The sequence below is a fragment of the Ochlerotatus camptorhynchus genome, unplaced genomic scaffold, assembly GCF_037179485.1.
Source record: "Ochlerotatus camptorhynchus isolate MF236.1 unplaced genomic scaffold, CSIRO-AGI_Acam_v1.1 ptg001099l, whole genome shotgun sequence".
Lineage (NCBI taxonomy): Eukaryota > Metazoa > Arthropoda > Insecta > Diptera > Culicidae > Ochlerotatus > Ochlerotatus camptorhynchus.
In genome coordinates this window covers 30,367-48,423 of record NW_027041498.1, presented here as the reverse complement: position 1 = coordinate 48,423, position 18,057 = coordinate 30,367, and the positions used below count along the sequence as shown (strand labels likewise).

At 36.4% G+C, this 18,057-nt stretch overlaps 1 protein-coding gene across 1 annotated transcript in view; it reads right to left on the bottom strand.

The window, feature by feature from the left end:
- Nucleotides 1-1,237: 1,237 nt before the first annotated feature.
- The window catches only part of LOC135716052 (regulating synaptic membrane exocytosis protein 1-like), a 42,442-nt gene continuing 25,622 nt past the window's right edge, over nucleotides 1,238-18,057 (bottom strand). Inside the window, exons 7-11 of the mRNA XM_065238902.1 lie at nucleotides 11,334-11,515; nucleotides 10,563-11,266; nucleotides 1,751-1,986; nucleotides 1,532-1,690; nucleotides 1,238-1,466 (exon numbers count right to left, since the gene is read on the bottom strand). Coding sequence (XP_065094974.1) covers nucleotides 1,278-1,466; nucleotides 1,532-1,690; nucleotides 1,751-1,986; nucleotides 10,563-11,266; nucleotides 11,334-11,515 — 1,470 coding nt within the window. The 3' untranslated portion in view covers nucleotides 1,238-1,277. The remainder of the gene's footprint in view (nucleotides 1,467-1,531; nucleotides 1,691-1,750; nucleotides 1,987-10,562; nucleotides 11,267-11,333; nucleotides 11,516-18,057) is intronic.

Here is an 18,057-nt window from a genome sequence, read left to right as displayed (position 1 = left end):
TTTTTAAAAATTTCAAAATTACATTTTATGTTCATGTAAACAAACCAGTGCCAGATGTAAAAAAAGAGGTTAACTCGATGCTGCAGCTCCCTATTGACCAATGCAAGGACTAAACTCGCGAAAAAAAATTGGCGTTTGAGCGGTGCCGTGTTTACTAAAAATGAACACATGAATAATACTCGCGTAACATTTGAAACGGGCGTATTAACTTTTGTACACAAAACTTGTTAGGCCCTTTTCGCGCGAACCGATGTCAATAAAAGTTACGTTAAACCGACGGTACACTATATACGGTGCGACCCTATATTTATCTTTTTTCAACCATGAAGCTAAAACGCTGTACAGACTGGAGAGTTATAACATGTTATAACGGTTGTCAAATAATTGCAACACAGAAACCACCATCAAGATAGCACTATAACATGTTATAACTCTGTAGTCTGAACGTACTATAATAGTACGTTCAGACTACAGAGTTATAACATGTTATAGCGCTAGCTTGATGGTGGTTTCTGTGTTGCAATTATTTGACAACCGTTATAACATGTTATAACTATCCAGTCTGTACAGCGTTTAATAGTACATTCAGACTACAGAGTTATAACATGTTATAGCGCTATCTTGATGGTGGTTTCTGTGTTGCAATTATTTGACAACCGTTATAACATGTTATAACTCTGCAGTATGGACAGCGTTTAAGAATTATTGAGGATTTAGGTTTAAACGCTGTCCAGACTGGAGAGTTATAACATGTTATAACCATAGAGGTAACTCTAAGACCACTGGGTCCCGAAGAAAATCATTATTATTTTTGGCTCACTCAGTACCAGAACAACGGTCCCAAGCAGTCCCAAGCTATTTCACTCACCCCTGCATGTTCTGCATGAATCCACACACCCCTGATGTTATCTGTCAAACTTTCATAGCGAATCAAAACAAACATAGTGTAGTAATAGAATTTCAACTAGAATAGGGTACGTTAATCGTTTGCTTGGGACCAATAGGCTACTAAAGTGGTGAGCCAATTTAAAATCGTTAGTTTCGTATTGATTGTTGTTATAACGGTTGTCAAATAATTGCAACACAGAAACCACCATTCTACGGTACATATAACACAAACACTTTCTACATAATTTATAAACTCATGAATTGATCCACGTGAATCGTTGGACATTTCGGACAGAATATTTAAAATAGCTTCTATGTTTTCAAACTGTAATTGATACATCATATAATGAAAAATAAAATTCTTTATCATGTAATTCAACGCTAAACTCCTAAGGAGAATCATTTGGATTAGGTGTAACATGTTGTGAAGGAAACAATGGGTACCAACTTTCAATAGGGCTTTTCATTTTATATGTGTTGAAAAACAATTCTGCCCCTCCTATGCTTTGATTGTGCTCGAAACCTACTGATTTTTGCCAAATGGTTACTAATATTGTTCTTCCAAAAAGTTCTGATGCCTGCAAAGGGAAATAAAGACTTTTGATATCGAAATTTTATAAAAAGCTCATTTGTTCATTCATACCGAATACTTCAGCACCTGATTGTATTGTGGTTCCGGAGAATATCTCACAACTCTGGTTTTCTTTTTGTGTCGCAGTCGATCTCCATCTTTTAAGTAACATTTTACATATGTATCTGGTGTTGGATCAGAATCTGAAACTAGATTTCTTGCGGAAATAACCTGAACGTTAACAATTGCATTAATATAAAATCATGAAAATGATGTTTTATGAAAACTCGCCTTTAGTTCCAGTACTGACTTCTCTAAAGTAACAGCTAAACGTAGCTCTCCAACACACTTGAGGCTTTGCTGTGAACCTTTGGGAAGTATTTGGCCTGGTCCTAAACTGCTTATGGAAAAATTTGTATTGGGATCCTTATGTACATCACGTGAGCTATCCGTTTTCGTTTTGATTGTGGAAATCATGCGTTCGATTTTCTCTGTGTTTTTCTCTGACAAACTTTGATTGAATGATTCTGCGTGGAAGATAGTTGAAAAAAGTTAAATGTATATTGTTTTATTGCATTTTGGTGTATTTGTATTTATATCCATTATTGCTGATAATTTCAAAAGTTGACTGCATGCAAAAAACAATAAAAAATACTAGATAGAACACACATATATTCACCAGAAACTAATATGTAGCATATCAGCAGCGTCGAGGTGAGGGTTTACTACGCCCTTGCTTTCCCAAATCAAGCACCAGGTTTCGAAATAGGTGATTTATTTTGAGTTCCCAATATTTATTGATGTCTGGGATTTTAAATTTTAGCTAAACAAATTATACCAATTTTTCTTAGTCTGATTCCATCGTAAAAAAATCCCATGAGCTTATTTTTTTCTTTTTTAAAAGGTATCAGAATCCGTAAAGTCTCGGTAAATGCTACGTTAATAGACAACTTAAGGACTACTCAATAAACATGTAATATTGAAAAAATAATTTCTTTTCAGATTTTTAGGTATATACATAAATTTCAGCTTTTCTACCACTGTAGCAGCAACCAGATTTAAATAAAATGCTCCATTTGCAAAACAAAAGCATTTTAAGATTGAACTAGTATACCTCCCCGTGGAAAATTTTGAAACCATCATAACTTTCATAGTTCTTCTATTCTGACTCAATAGCTAGGACTTTTAGCGTAAAACAACGAATACCAAATTGTAACATGGAATGTATTAACGCCCGCCGGGGTAAACTAGCACAACCCGCCAGTGAGGCACGACGCATCAAGCTAAAATTCCTGGAACTCAGCTGAACTTTGGAAAACACAAACTGCGGTCCAAACTGGTACTGCTAACTGCTATATTCTGGTATTCGAGGTGAACATGCTCCCCGGCACCGTGTAGTTGATTTTCTGTTTAATGTTCAGGTCCATGCCGCGTTCATCAAGTGAGAGCCCATTTATGAGAGGGTAATCATTACCAGATTTAGAACACGGGTCCGCTACTTTACCGTAATTAAATGTTATGCTCAGTCTTGTAAACGGTCACGGTAGTCGACACATTTTCTATGATAATTGACTGCCTTTGCCTCCGACACTTGCAAAACAAGCTATCATAGTACAGTACCAAACTAAAATGTCATATGACAGGCTGTGTCATACGACACTGTCGCCGAAGACTGTCACGAATGTATGTATTTTAGTTTTTCTCATAATAAGAGCTGCTGATGGTGTGCTTGTGTGAATTCTGAAAATAGCAAGCAATGATATCCTAGTAATAATATTTCTGATCAGAAATGGTTTGATTTACAACATATTAAGGAATTACAACGAAATCACACATGTCATATGATAGCTATTTTGATAATTTTCTTTTAGCTCGAATGTTATTCTACCGCTCGTGTTGTGTGAGAGAGACGACGGTAGAGCATGAGTGTTCAAATAAAAACAGACTTTCGCGCACCACAACGAAGCGAGTATAGTAAAAAACGTCAACTGTTTCAACCCCTGGTTATGCTTAAACCTTTGTTGCCGAGCCGTGATGGCCGAGCATGGAGACGGAGCCTTCTTGATGTCCGGAATAAACGCAACACTGACATCGCTTCTAATCATCTTCTGATCTAAAGAAGAAATTGTGAATAGTCTCCAAAGGTTTGAGCCTCGCGCGCGTATTACGGATATAGAGGAATTTAATATTGGATAACACATTGAAGCTTATTTGGAAGATGCTTTGAATTACTACACTAATAAAAATTCAATGATTATTTTTATGTGTCCCATACATGATTTTTTGCACTGTGATAAACAAATGATATACAGGGTGCGTGACGAATTTTTGCAGTAAATGGCATATTTGAGAAAAAATACACCAGTTAGTTATTCTAGCAATGAATTTTGTGCGATTTATTTTCTTTCGCAACATATGGAAGTTGTAAGTAAATTTATTCAAAAAAATTGCCTTCCCTTTCGACGACTGTAGTTAGACGCTTCCGGAAACTGCAGTATGTGTATATGTGTCGGGCGCATAGTTCTTAGGGAGCAGGAGCATCCATAAATGACGTAACATATTTTTGATCAATTTTAGACCCCTCCTCCCCCCTCGTAGCGTATTTTGCTATATCCAATACATGGCTGGTCACAAATTCTGAACATGAAACACATGAAAATCATGTGGAATTTGACATGCAAATTCGCCAATAAACATGTGTTTTGCAAGTTTTTTGGCTGAATGTCGGGGGTTCGTGAGCATTCCTGACATTACGGAAAATTATGATAGCATCATTTAATTTAATCCGTTATTAAGTTATTCGAGATTTATCTACACCGTTTGAAAAGTTTATGTAAATTTCTGCGAGATATAGCGCACATAAAATTAACGCTAGATTTGGCGTAAATTTACACGACATTTCGTGTAAAATCAAGCGCAATATCGCATAAATTAGCATTATTGTATTCAGGTGATTTCCCAGCTAATTTCTGTGTATCCATATCCATGTTAGTACAATCAATTATTATGTAACTTCTGCCGATTGGATGCCACAAAACTTGACAAAAATCTTATTGGTTACTTTGGTGCCACAATAAGTCACAGTAAATCCACGCCAACTAACGAATTATTCAAACTTTACCTTCTCCGAATTCCATGAAACTTTGCCTAATTGTTTGCTAGTGGCAATAATCCGAGTTTGTGCTGGAATTCGACTATTTTGATGCGCACTTAATTATTCAAAATGGCGTATTCCATATATTTCAATAAATCATAGATCTTTTTGACGTTTAATCATCTTTCTCTATCCAGCACACATGGATTAATGGACGGTTTGTTTTCCCACTAATCTGTTTCCCTCTTGCTCGCACTTGTTCGATTTAAATGGTTCAGTAGTGTGCGCCGATTAAACGTCAAAAAGCTCTATAGCCCGAAAAGGCTCATCTCATCGAATTGACGTCTGAGACAAAGTTGTAGGAAAAAACACATATGGATAAAAAGACACAAGTTTTTGATGAATATAAAAAAATTGTTCAAAAATGCAATAACAAAATAAGTACATTTTAAAGATTTTCAAATTTATGTTTACAGGTATACCTTCATATAACGTAACTGTTATTTTTGCGTTCCATCGTCAATATTTCACAAATAACAAATAAAAAAAAAATAATTGGCATGATCAATAGATGGAGGATTGTCTCATACATCCGATGGTGTTATTACTTTGTTTGATTTAATGATTGTTAAACGCTGGCCAGACTGGAGAGATATAACATTTTATGCCTGTATTAGAAAGCTCATCAGATAACTTTTATTAAATGAATACAATGGACACTTCAAAATTGAGTAAAATCGTAGAACATTAGTACAAATTTTAAACTTTTGGCACAAATAATTTGTATTGTATTGGAGAACATATTTTTTAGTCCAGAAAATAAAAAAAATACTAAAATGTTATGCTTTATGACTTTTGTCAATTTTGAAGTTTCCATTGTTTCCATTTCAGAAAAGCTTGCATTTTATCTTGCATATTATATATGTTTTTAAATAAACATAAGTTTAAAATCTTAAAAAGGTACCTACTTATTTTGTTATTGAAGTTTTCAACAGTATTTTTTTTTTCATTTTTCACCGAAAATACTTGAATGAGTGAGTGATAGTCAATGCAAAAGCAGTAAATAGAGTAATGTACCTGATAGCTCCATAACGTGGGTAGATCACCTTTTCGTGGTACGTTACGGGATATAAGATCTACCACCGATTCGTAGTACTGACTACTTCAAACTAGGGGAACAGGATTTTTCAGTAATCATAAGAACACATCTTAGTCCTTGTTACTTTTAATGCCTTGTTGATAGTGATAAGACTCGGCTTTGTCTAACGAGGATGATCTTGATACAAGGAAAACATGAGTTAGTTAGTCTTCACCTATGTGATTCCTAATCTTCTATTCGTTTTTCCCTAGTTTGAAGTGGTTAAGAGTCGATGTCAATTATACAAGGTCTGGCCCAACCGGCTTATTGGTATTAGTGAAATGTGGAAATGTTTAGTGGTGTTTGTATTTCATCGCAATGTTTATCTTTTTACATACACGAAACAGCTGTTTTCTGTGACGACACGTCTGCCATTCGCAGTATGGAATGTTGTGCTGCCGTGACATCGTCATTCGCTTGTTCAGCAATGTTTACAACATTTTTGCTTCTAACACCAGCAAGCTGCCTGTTGTTCCAGACCTTGTATGATTGACATAGGTTAAGAGTAGGGTTCTGACAATGAGGTACAGAGAGAGGTAAAGCAGATCGTGAAATATGATTGTATTAGTAAACCAAAAATCAACGTAAACGCAAGTAGTGACGCCTGTTGTTCCAGACCTTGTATGATTGACATAGGTTAAGAGTAGGGTTCTGACAATGAGGTACAGAGAGAGGTAAAGCAGATCGTGAAATATGGTTGTATTAGTAAACCAAAAATCAACGTAAACGCAAGTAGTGACGTCACTAATTGCTTGTATCTTACAGGGGTTTTACTCACACAACTTAATCGATTGCTTCACCTCGGTAATCCAGCTCATTGGGGTTCTGATGCATGGTCATTATCGGTTAATTTCGTCACAGAGGCGCGCCTTTGGAGGGTGTTCTCACTCTTCGAAGGGTATACACCGTTCGAAAAATTCATGTAAATTTCTGCGAGATGTAGCGCTCCTAAAATTAACGTTAGATTTTGCATAAATTTACGCGATATTTCGTGTAAATTTAAGCGCAATATCTCATAAATTTGCAATATTGTATGCAAGCTTGTAAGCGATTTCACTGATTATGCGAAGTATAGCTCAAAATTAAACGAAGGGAGATTTTACGCGATAGTTAAAATTCAGATTTTTTTCTGTGTAGCGGGACCTATCATTAAGGCCCACGCACATTGCGCACGCGTCGTTGCGGCAAAGTGACAGCTAAATCTATTGTCTAACTGTCAAATTTACGTCAACGCAACGCAAACGGATCTAATGTGGGTGACCCTTTAGATCCGGATCGGACGCGTTGCGGCAAAGTGACAGTTAAATCTATTGTCTAACTGTCAAATTTACGTCAACGCAACGCAAACGAATCTAATGTGGGTGGCCCTTTAGAATCGATTTCTTGCGATGAACACAGAAATTCAAAACAACCCAAAATTAAGTTCTTTTCACTCATCTCCCATGTTCCGTACGATAAGCCAAATTTGGGTAAACCGGCTCAAAGTAGTTTGCATTTGAGCACGGCAAAAAAAATACCCATCGCTAAGTTATTTTCAATTTTTTCTACCCAAAATTAAGTTCAATTAACTCAAATTTGGGTATATCGCATATTACTCAATTTTGGCTTCTTGTACGGAACTAGACGGTTGAGTCGAATCTTTCGTTCTATTTTTGACAACAATAGCGAGAGGAAATGAAACGGACAGAGGTCAAATAACTCAAATTTGAGTTTAAAAAACCCAAGCGGTGGGTAGTTTTGTTTTTCTGTGAAGGCAAGAATGACAACTCAGCATCAACATTTCAAAAGGGCGAAACTAACAATGATGTCAAGCTGTAAAAAACGCTGTCAAAGTTTTCGAAGCGAAAAAATGGATTTATTTTAAATCAGTAAGCAGTGTAGGTCTATTATTTGCACCGTTCAGCCTGAGTTAACCCTTGTTAATCAGTTTATAGAAGTTTAGATTTTTATTTTGTGTTTGTAATGTTAAAAATCCTCAAAATTAGATTTTGCCCTTTATATTCATCAATTTTGATTACGTCCTTTCGTTTTGTACCTTTTGTTTGACAAGCTGTCAATTTGGCCCCAATGACAGCGCCTATTTTTTTTCGGTTTTCAATTGCACCCTTTTGCACAAATTTTATATCTTGGATTTCTTTCGTTTTCTTTAATTAATAAAAAATTCAAAATTTGAATGGTTGTGAAAAAAGAAATCACCACCATCATCTCTGATAGAATTGTCAAAGTTTTAATTTTATATCCCAGCGGTAATGAACGCGCAAAAATCATAGAAACTGAACATGCTAGATCAAACGGAGGCCACTTATGTGCGGGTACTTTTCAGTAAGAAGTTGCTTCTAAGTGGTGCCATACAAAGGATCAAGGAAATGATGCTGAATGCGTTGGTTTTATGTTTGTTTCATCCATCAGAAATCAGCTGGATCTATTGTACGTCGATAGCAGCGAATTGACCCAGCAGCTGGTTTTCCGTTTGCGACGATTCATGGACACGATTCATGATCTTTAATTTGGAACCGCGAAAACAACGTATCCGAATCAAGTTCTGGGGTTTCCAATCTTAAGGTAATTTGAGTTGTGGGCAATCTTGTAATATTCATTTGAGAATAATGCATTTCAACAACTACAACTAGAAATACGTAGGTGAACTACCCTGGGAGATTTTTTTTCACCGTTGTAAACGCTATGGCTACGAGATTATGTTATACATAAAAAATACTGCAATATTCGCATGAAAACCATCAAAAATACGGAAATCAAAAATTAGGCCACAATTCAAACCTGGATACAGTTTCACCCTCGCTGATGGCGAACAAACCGAGGGGCAAAATTAACTTCACTATACTAAACTACAAAAGTTAGTTACGCCTTTTTTAAATGTTAATTAGGGTGACAAAACATGTTTTTTTTGTGAAATTTTATGAAATTGTTCGTAGTATTGCATCTCTTGCTGTCCATTTCTATAAAAAAAAACTCAGTTTGTTTACATTTGTCAGTTTCGCCCTTTTGAAATGTTGGTACTGAACTGTATCAAAACCGAATACTTCATCATTTCTCAATAGTGATGGAGTAATACGACATGCACTAAAATAAGGACACGGGATATAGGGGAAATAACTCTAATGTTGGCCTATGAATCTAAGATTGGGCCCATCGGTAAAAATCTGCTATTTATTAATTTTATCTAGATGAACGCGTCATTGGGACGGTACTAATGGATATTTTTGGTCTCTATTGAAAATTTAATCGATTTGAGAATTTATGTATGGGCCCAAATTAGGGGCATTTAGGCCGACATTACATCCATTCCCCCTACTACAATATTAAAGATATATAGATCAAATTACTGGTCGCAGTGGTTTTATGTCCCGAACAGAGGAAAAAAACAATTAAAGGGCTGTGTCCTAGACACGACTGCAGTATGACGTAGAACTACGCAAAATTGATGTATGTCATGCATTTTAAATTTTCAAGTATTTCAATGTTTCGGTTATGGTTCATTGTTGGGTCAAGCATTTTTCCTGGAATGTAATAAATTATGAAAATTCAAATGTGCGGATTTGCTAGCGCTAGTGTACTAGCAAACAAGCACATGCTGATAGACGCTGATATCCTGCTTACATTATGCTGGCTGCTTTTTTACACTAGCGCTAGCAAATCCGCATAGATGTAAACACTACATTAACCGATGACTTGCTCCTGCTTGCCGCAGAACCCAGTGCCACGCCCAAGTAACAATTTTTGTTTTATGAAGGTTCTGTAGACCATGATTTAGGCTTGTAGAATGCTATAAAACCTCTATAAAACTTGAAATGTTACTTGGGCGCCGTCCGAAGCCGTAATGAGCAAAGGCACGACATTAGCGCTGTCTTATATCTTTTCAGGTTCAATCAGAACGATGTGCAACCAAGTGGCACTAGATTACTGGTTTTTGGAAAAATGTTTGTTTCATGAAAACAGTGATAAAATTATCATTTGTTAATTTTTCAAAAGTTTTTTGATGGAAAATTGGAAAAGTATTTATTTCAGCAGATACGTACAGTAATATTCTATCGTTTAACGTATGTGGATTTTATTTTCATCTATAAATGACAAAGTTACAAGCGTTCAAAACCTAACACTATTTCAACACACATATTTTTTAATTTGCACCCCAGTATAGTCGACAAAAACGTAGTTCTACGTCAAAAAAGTTCCTGATAGGTGGATTATTTTAATTTCTTAGTGTTTCAATCGAAACTGTTAACCTTATAAAGTGTGATACCACAATGTAATATTATAAAACTGTCAATTTAGCAAACCTTGTGATCTTACTTAACCCAAATTTTAATAAAAATTAGCATATTTCAGCAGTTTGTAAACAATTTCGAATGTTTATACTTTTTGGGACTTAAAACCAAGTTCATTCGTACCTAAAGCCTACAATTTGAAATACGTGTTCTTTGTGCCTTAAAGTTAACTGTATTTTTTTAAATGTGGTATCATCTTAGGATACATGTAACATACATAGGTATATACTATGGCAATATGCACTGACATAACTGAAGTGCAAAAAAAAAAACAAATAATTAATTTTGACATTCATAAAAGTTTAGGACGTATAAGAAAATCAAGAAAGAAGCGAAATAGATATACAAAAACACTGAACTAATTATTGGGCTATCATGCAAAATGAAGAAATAATCAAGCAATAATAGAAACATAGCGCAGTATATTGTGTACGGCACATCTTACCACAAGTGAGTGATGGAAATATTAAGCTAGAGATATAGAAAGGTATGTAGTAGCGGTGGTCCATATAGATTTAGCGCAGAGAAACGTTGAAGAAAGTATCCGGAAGTGGAGGTCATAGATTCATATCAGGTTAAACTTACTCTTGGAATTTTTTTGTTCCAATTCCCGAGACAAGCTCATGGTTCGTGTAAACTCGCCCCGGCTTTGGTTGAATGCTTTCCTAAGCTCCTCAGTATTGCGTTTCGCTACGGAAGACCTCCTTCGTTCACGGTTATAGCCGAGAGTTGGAGTAATTTCACCACTTCTACATTTTTCCTGGTCTTGGAACGAGGATCGCCTTGAGCCTGGCAATGACTTTGAGAAGTCCTTACCAAGTTGATACGTTTCGATTTCCAAGGTTTCTGATTGCGACGATCCTCGTCTATTGAATGCCCATGCATGATCAGGATGCAACAAAAAGCTTCCATCCCCAATGCTGTCAACATCGTCTGACACTGATCTTTGGAATCGATAATCGGACCCTCTAATTAGCTTGGTTACGTCTCCGGATATGGAGTTCCGTGGAGAAGACCAGCTCATTTTATTAGGTGGTACACCCCGAAGTTGTCTGGGATCTTCTAACCGATACCATACGGCGACATCATCAAGAAATGCCTTCTGTAGCTTCACTTTACATTCTCCTAGGAAAACGGGTTCCGATTGTGGCAACAAATCAAACAATGCTACTTCAATATATCGATCGAATAGTGTATCGCTCAACACGCCTCTGAATGTTATCGTAGCATTCCAAATTGGATTTACAGATGGTGATGAGACTTCAGTCTGTACAACATGTGTTTCATTACTGCAAGGAAATAGATATAACATGAGTATTTATTACGGCAGTTTAGCGCTAAGTGGTAACTTCGTACGTTTTTGGCATGAGCTTGATTGAAGCGTAAGCTTCAGGCAAACCACCATACCCTAAAGATTCGTCTCGAGGTGGTAAATCGTCTCCGGCCATTAGCGAAACAACAAGCTCGTTTCTATCCCCGTGGTACCAAACTTGAATTTGAACGCGCCCAGAAACCTGTTTTTCTCGCGCCAGTTGTTCCTAAAAAGGGTCATTTTTTAAGTGTATGTTAAAAACTCACATGTTCAAAATAAAAATCCGCATTAGTGTAGAACACGAACGCATAACTAAGACTCAAGCAAGATTTGAAAGAATACTCTATTACATAATATAGCGTGCACTGTTCTGATAGGCATTGCAATTTGATATAATTCGATATTTACATCTACTACGTTTAGGATTTGTAGCTTTTTTTCTGTCCAAATGTACAATAGTTATAGCTTATTGAACACACATCTCTATATGCATTGGTCGACGTTTAATAATTTATGCGCACAGGGCTGTTGCTCGGCATCAGAAATTTGTACAACACTTTTGTTCAAATTTGAAAAACACATGTATCTGTAAGAATAAATATTTGTAAACCTAGAAACAATTTGTGAACACCACTAATAACTTACACAACTGTATAATTTCATGTTTGCACCATGCCGCTAAAAGTACATGTTACATATTTGACATGTTGGATTAATTGACTATCTACTCTCGACAAATTTTGACTCCTCATGGGGCTAGTGATGTCCAACCATAGGGAGACTATTCCATACACGGCAAATGAGAACAACTCAAATTTGAGTTTAGTTTACTCATAAATCACATAAAGTGTAGGAACTCCGCGATGAGTAAACTTTCTTTATGTTTTTCCAGGTTTGTCCTGGAAAAAATATGAGAAAAGTAAAGATTGGATTCACTCAGTCTATCTCAGTTTTCCTCATTTTCCGCCAGATTTTTAGGTTTTCCACAAAAAAATATGGGGCAAATTTACTCATCGCTGAGTTCCTGCACTTTTGGCGATTATGAGTAAACCAAAATACAAATTTGGGTCGTTCTTATTGACCATGTATAGGTGTTTAATCGTGTCCTTCTACGCTCGGTCTTCTGCAAGATGTCAGTAGATTGTGCATTTGGAATTTTGGAATTGAATTCTTGATTAGGTTTCTTGCGAAAAACTCCTAGCATAGCAATAGACTTCACCTGCTGCTAAAGATATGACTAACTTTTATAAAAACGGTGGTTACATCTACACACCAAATTTCTTAAATTGTGTTCAGTACCTTTTTTTGCTGAACTCGTTCTGTAAAATATAATTTTTACCGATATTTATGTAAAATGTATTATATTACCATCTTTGCGCAATGATAAATTTACAAACAGCTTAATGGTTGTGGTTCAGTAAATTACAATGTGGTTCAGTAAATTTTGACAGGTCACGAGAGAAGATAAATTTACTGAATGAAAAAAAAAAAAAAACAAAAAAATACAGAACCGTTTACCGAATGTTCTGCTGTTCCGTATTCGGTAAAAAATTGCAGTATACAGTAAAAAAAACATAGTGTGTAACACTACGCTACACTGGTTCATTCGTGACTTGTCTGGGGGTGAGATTTGAACTCGTGACTTTGGCGTGAGAGGTATGGATGCTAATCACTACGCCGGGGTCGTCCCTACTATCCATTCATTTGATTTAAACAATTAGAAATTTGGAATGGGGGTGCGGGATGCTCATTAGGGGCTGTCCATAAACTACGTAGACAGTTTAGGGGGGGGGGGGTTGGTAATTAACCACGGCCCATACAAATTTTCAAAATTTTGTATGGAAAATTTTCTACGCAGGGGGAGGGGGGGGGGGTCAAGAATCCCAAAAAAAACTGTCTACGTAGTTTATGAACAGGCCCTTATGCCTCATTATGCCCCACCTGTTTCCTATCTGTTTTACCGAATGGACTGTACTTTGTTTTCAGAATAAATCATAAAAAATTTAATTGATGTTTCTTTCTTTCAGCAACCCAAAAATTTATTATTTTGTATAGACATTTTCATATTGCGTTCGTAAGTAAAGCCGGACTCAGCAAACCGTGCTAAAATTCACTTTTTGTGGTTGATGAGGACATTGAGTTGCCTAACATCCATGGCGTCTGAAAGAAATTGGCCCAGAAATGAAAACTAAGTATATCTTCGGTGTACATTGAACGGAATCTAGCTAAAAAGTAAAGTACTTATGTTTCACAACGTACACACTTAAAAATTATCGCCGACTTCGGTAATTTTTACCGAAATCTGAACAGCTGAACTGTTCGGTAAAATTTATGCAATTCAATTCAATTGCTTTTCAGCTACTTTGAAACTAAATCCCCACTAAAATGACAAGATTTGATCATTAAAGAAGGTTGAACATGTTTTGAAATTAGTTTCAAATTCAATAGCCTTTAAAATGAAGGTTAAAGTTTTACCGAACGTTCAGCGTTCTGATTTCGGTAAAATTTACCGAACACGAAAACAAAATCTTAGTGTGTAGAACCGAAGAACGCTCAACATCGAAATGGCAGCAAAGGTTGAGATTGACAATACAAAGTTTATAAATCTATTCAGTAAGTTTTACGGGAATACTGTACTTTATTGCTGTTAATTTAATTTTGTTTTTGATAATTCACCGAACAAATCCAGCAAAAAAGTACCGGACAAGATTTAAGAAATTTGGTGTGTATAGAAGCGAAGACAACAAATCAAGAAGACTGGTAACTCTTCCATTTTCTCATACGAACGATACAATCGCGTCATCTGCCGCTCAAAGGTAAATGCTTCGAACGAATTTGATAGCAGAGATTACATCCTCAGAAGAAAGATTTGTGTATTTGCTCATTTTTCTATGCGTTGCTTCCACCTTCACTCAAGCGCAGCGCTATTGTATCTGTCGCTTGGATTCTGGCAAAGTTGCCAGTCTTCTTGATATGATGTTTTCGATAGAAGGTTGCCGTGCAGCTTTGTCAGCTTCTGTGTTCCAATCCCAGGCTTCCCCAAGTTTAAACAGCACAAAATATATAAATAAGTAATGAAACAAACTGAATACATTTCCTGCTTTATTTTAATAAAAAACTGATTTAGTTTTGGTTAAGTTTTTGCCTGCGCTTTGCACCGTCATCTTCTCGTGCTGTTCTGCGCTCACTGGAGGAAAAGGAGCAAATTTAACTATTTTTAGAACGCTTTTTGTTCAATATAATAAGTGAAATTACAACTAAAATGAAGAGAATTGTATAACAATGATCCAGAGTGTGTTGGAAAAAAAAACAAACAGGAATCTCATTTCAAAGACTATTACTGAGGGGCCGAAGTTCCATTGTTGGACCTAAGGTCGGGACAGTAGGCCGACATTAAATCCATGTTCCTGTAAGGTTGTCATGTGATAATGGGAAGTTTAGTAACTGTTTACCGTGCCCAATTGAGACATTGATTTGTTGAGAAATGATTGGCTGCTTATTAGACCCAGGTTAGGGGCATGGACCCTACTTTGATTTTGATGTGAATTTAGATAACATCAGATTGTGGCCATTTTCTCGGTGGTTCTCAGAGCAAGTGAGACCAATGCTAGCCAGGGTTCTCAATATATCTAAATATTGAACTTTCATACAGTATGATGTATAAAATGGTTAAGTCTTCATGAATATTAAAACTGGAGCTCACTTTAAGAGCTTCTGCTTATTAGACTACCATTTTAGGCTTCAGAGGGATTTCTTTTGGAAGTTGGCATCCTAGTTAGATTATTGTGTTTCCCTTGCCAACTAAATATGAGCAATAGAAAAAAAAAATCATTACGAAATCGGGAGTCAGAATGATCAATTTATTTCTAAAATTATGAGTGTACACGTACGGTTGCAGATGTGAAATCGAGATATTTCATTATTTCAATTAGACAAACCGGATTAGGCGTCTGGAATGAAAAAAATAATGTAGCATGCAAGCTATAATTTGTACAAACTTGGACATCCTTAATCTGCAAGCATTGACAATATATTTAAATCTGGGACACTCTGTCGGTTACTTACTGTGCGAATGGTAATGGAACAAATTAATCGATCGGTTGCACTTTGATAATGCTGATAGCAATACAATGTAAACGTTATAGTTAAAATGACTGTTTGCTTTAGCAAGGGTCTGAATTGAATTTAATTTAATTTTACTCGAATGATGAGCTTGATGATCATCACAGATACGTCGCAAGCAACGTTGCTACCATTTGCTATAAATAAATGTTTTTCAGATTTCTGAAATCATTTGACGTTACGATATAATCAACATTATCATAGTTGCTGAATTCCGGTGGTGTAGTGATAAGCATGATTGCCTCTCACTTCAAAGGACCTGGGTTCAATCCCAGTCGGCACCGTCGGGATGTTCTGAGGCATAATATCTGTCACGCCTTCCTTCGGAAGGGAAGTAAAGCCGTTGTTCCCCGGCCCATAAGTTTATAGGTAGGTAGAGACCAGGTGTGGGAGCTGCCTCCCTGGTGTCGGTAGTATTAGTACTCAGTACGGAAAACAAGATCGACGGAAAACAAATCAAAGGAACAACAAAAAATCCTTCACGATGAGCTATGGAAGAGAATTTTTAAAATGCTTGTATTATATTATCTAAGCATTTTAATTAAAAAAAAAACCCTTGATTTGTTTTTCGTGCTGAGTACCAATGCTACCGACGCCAGGGAGGCAACTCCCACACCTGCACCCTACCTATCGACCCATCAACTCATGAACCGGGGACCAACGGCTATACAAAGTTTCTTCAATTCAAATAAAGCTCCCTGAACTTTTTCCCAATCCATTTAACTTATTCCTGAGCCTCTATGGAGTTCCCTAAATTTGAGGAAAGTTCTGCGAATTGCTGGAAAGTTGCGTCCAGTTATTCGAAGTTTTCTGAACTTGTACGATTTGTTTATAGCTTACACAAACTACAGCTGAATGTTTACCAAGATTGCTGAACTTGTATGTCTCATTCACTGTTTGCGGAAATTTGACCAAGATCTCAGAACATCATGTTAAATTCCTACAATATGTCCATCTACAAAACTCCCTGAATTCCACGAAATTCTCGAAAATCTATCCGAGCTTCTATGAACTTCCCTGTACTTCTACTTAATTCCTTACTCTTCAACTAAATTTTGCGAAGTTTCTCGGTTTTCTATTTAATTTGCTCAACTTGTACACAGATCGCTGAACTACTATAAATTCACTGAAGGTTCTGGTTCTGGAATTTTAATAGAGTTTCCTGCAAAGTTTTCAAAAAAAAAACGAAGTTATATTAGATTCCAAACATTTCTACGATTTCACTTGAACGCCTCCAAAGCCACTAAAGATTGAAGAAACTCAATGAAGGTGAAGACAAATGCCAAAGCTCGTTATTCTCCAAATTTCTATAAAGTTTGATGAAGTATTTAGTAGAACTTATTAACTTTACATTTTTTATGAAGTTCACTAAAGTATCCACATAGTTCTCTGGATTTCTATGAAGTTAACTAAGCTTTTACAATAATAGCTAAAATCATATAAAATTGTTTGCCCTTCTAGAAAATCTCCAGAACTTCTTTCGCAGTTCTAAAAAGTTTTCTAAGGTGCTATGAAATATATGAAGATGTATGACTTTCCTTGAAGTTATATAACATTCCCTAAACTTTTAAAAACTTTCCCAACAATCTATAAAGTTCCCTGAATTCAATATCTTAAATCATAGATTCTACACAGACAAACAGACATAACACATTGAATATTGCTCACTGTAAAACATCGTCGCTAAAACATTACCGCCATCTGTTGAGTACACCGTGGTGGGCACTACGCTGGACAGATGGCGGTAATGTGTAAACATCAAACGAAAGGGAATAGACTATGCGTGCCACAGGTGGCGGTACTACCAACTACAATACTTTATAATCGTCCGTTAAATTCTTGTTCAATGAGTGATATGTCTGTTTGTCTGTGGTTTCTATATGAATGTTCGTTGATTTCTAAGAAGGTCTCTGAACTTCTGTAAAAACTTTTTTTTTTTAAATCTGAAAGAGTGTACATTTTTTGCCATCGTTTGAATGTAGAAGTGAAGACATTATGTTGATCCCCGAATGGTTTATGGTTTCTATTTTGTCAGCTAGAGCCATGGTCCCCTCTAGCCCAACATTCTAGTTCCGCCCATGCATAGAGACATTTCAATCTCGTTGAGGTGAATTGAATGATAAAGGTTGAACACGAAAAAATCCGGATACGAAAATCTTGTTTGGGTTTAAAAATGCGTTTTATTTTTCATAGTTCAATGTAATAGCTATACATTAGTAGGTATTATGCTTATTGTAAGACCATTTTTTCAGTCTTCTCTCTTACCATAGGTCATTGCTCGAACTTTTCTTCGTACACGGCCCATCATCTTTTGCACGAGCCCTGCTCCCAATTTTTTGGCTGCCAAATTCCATTTCCGCTTGAAATCCTTCAGGTCAATTGCAGTTCCACCTTTTTTCTTCAGTGTGGGCTTCACAATTGACCAGTATTCCTCAATTGGCCTTAGCTCCGGAGTATTGGCAGGATTCATCTCCTTGGGCCATTTACGCTGTACCACTGTTTGGTGGAATTTGAGTAGTGGCAGCTTGTCAAATCCGGTCAGAATAGGTAATCCACCTCATGCTGCTCCAGAAAAGGCAGTAGTCTCTTCCGTAGGCACTCCTGGTAAATTTGCTGGTTCATGGTCTCAGAAGTATCGGAAGCTTC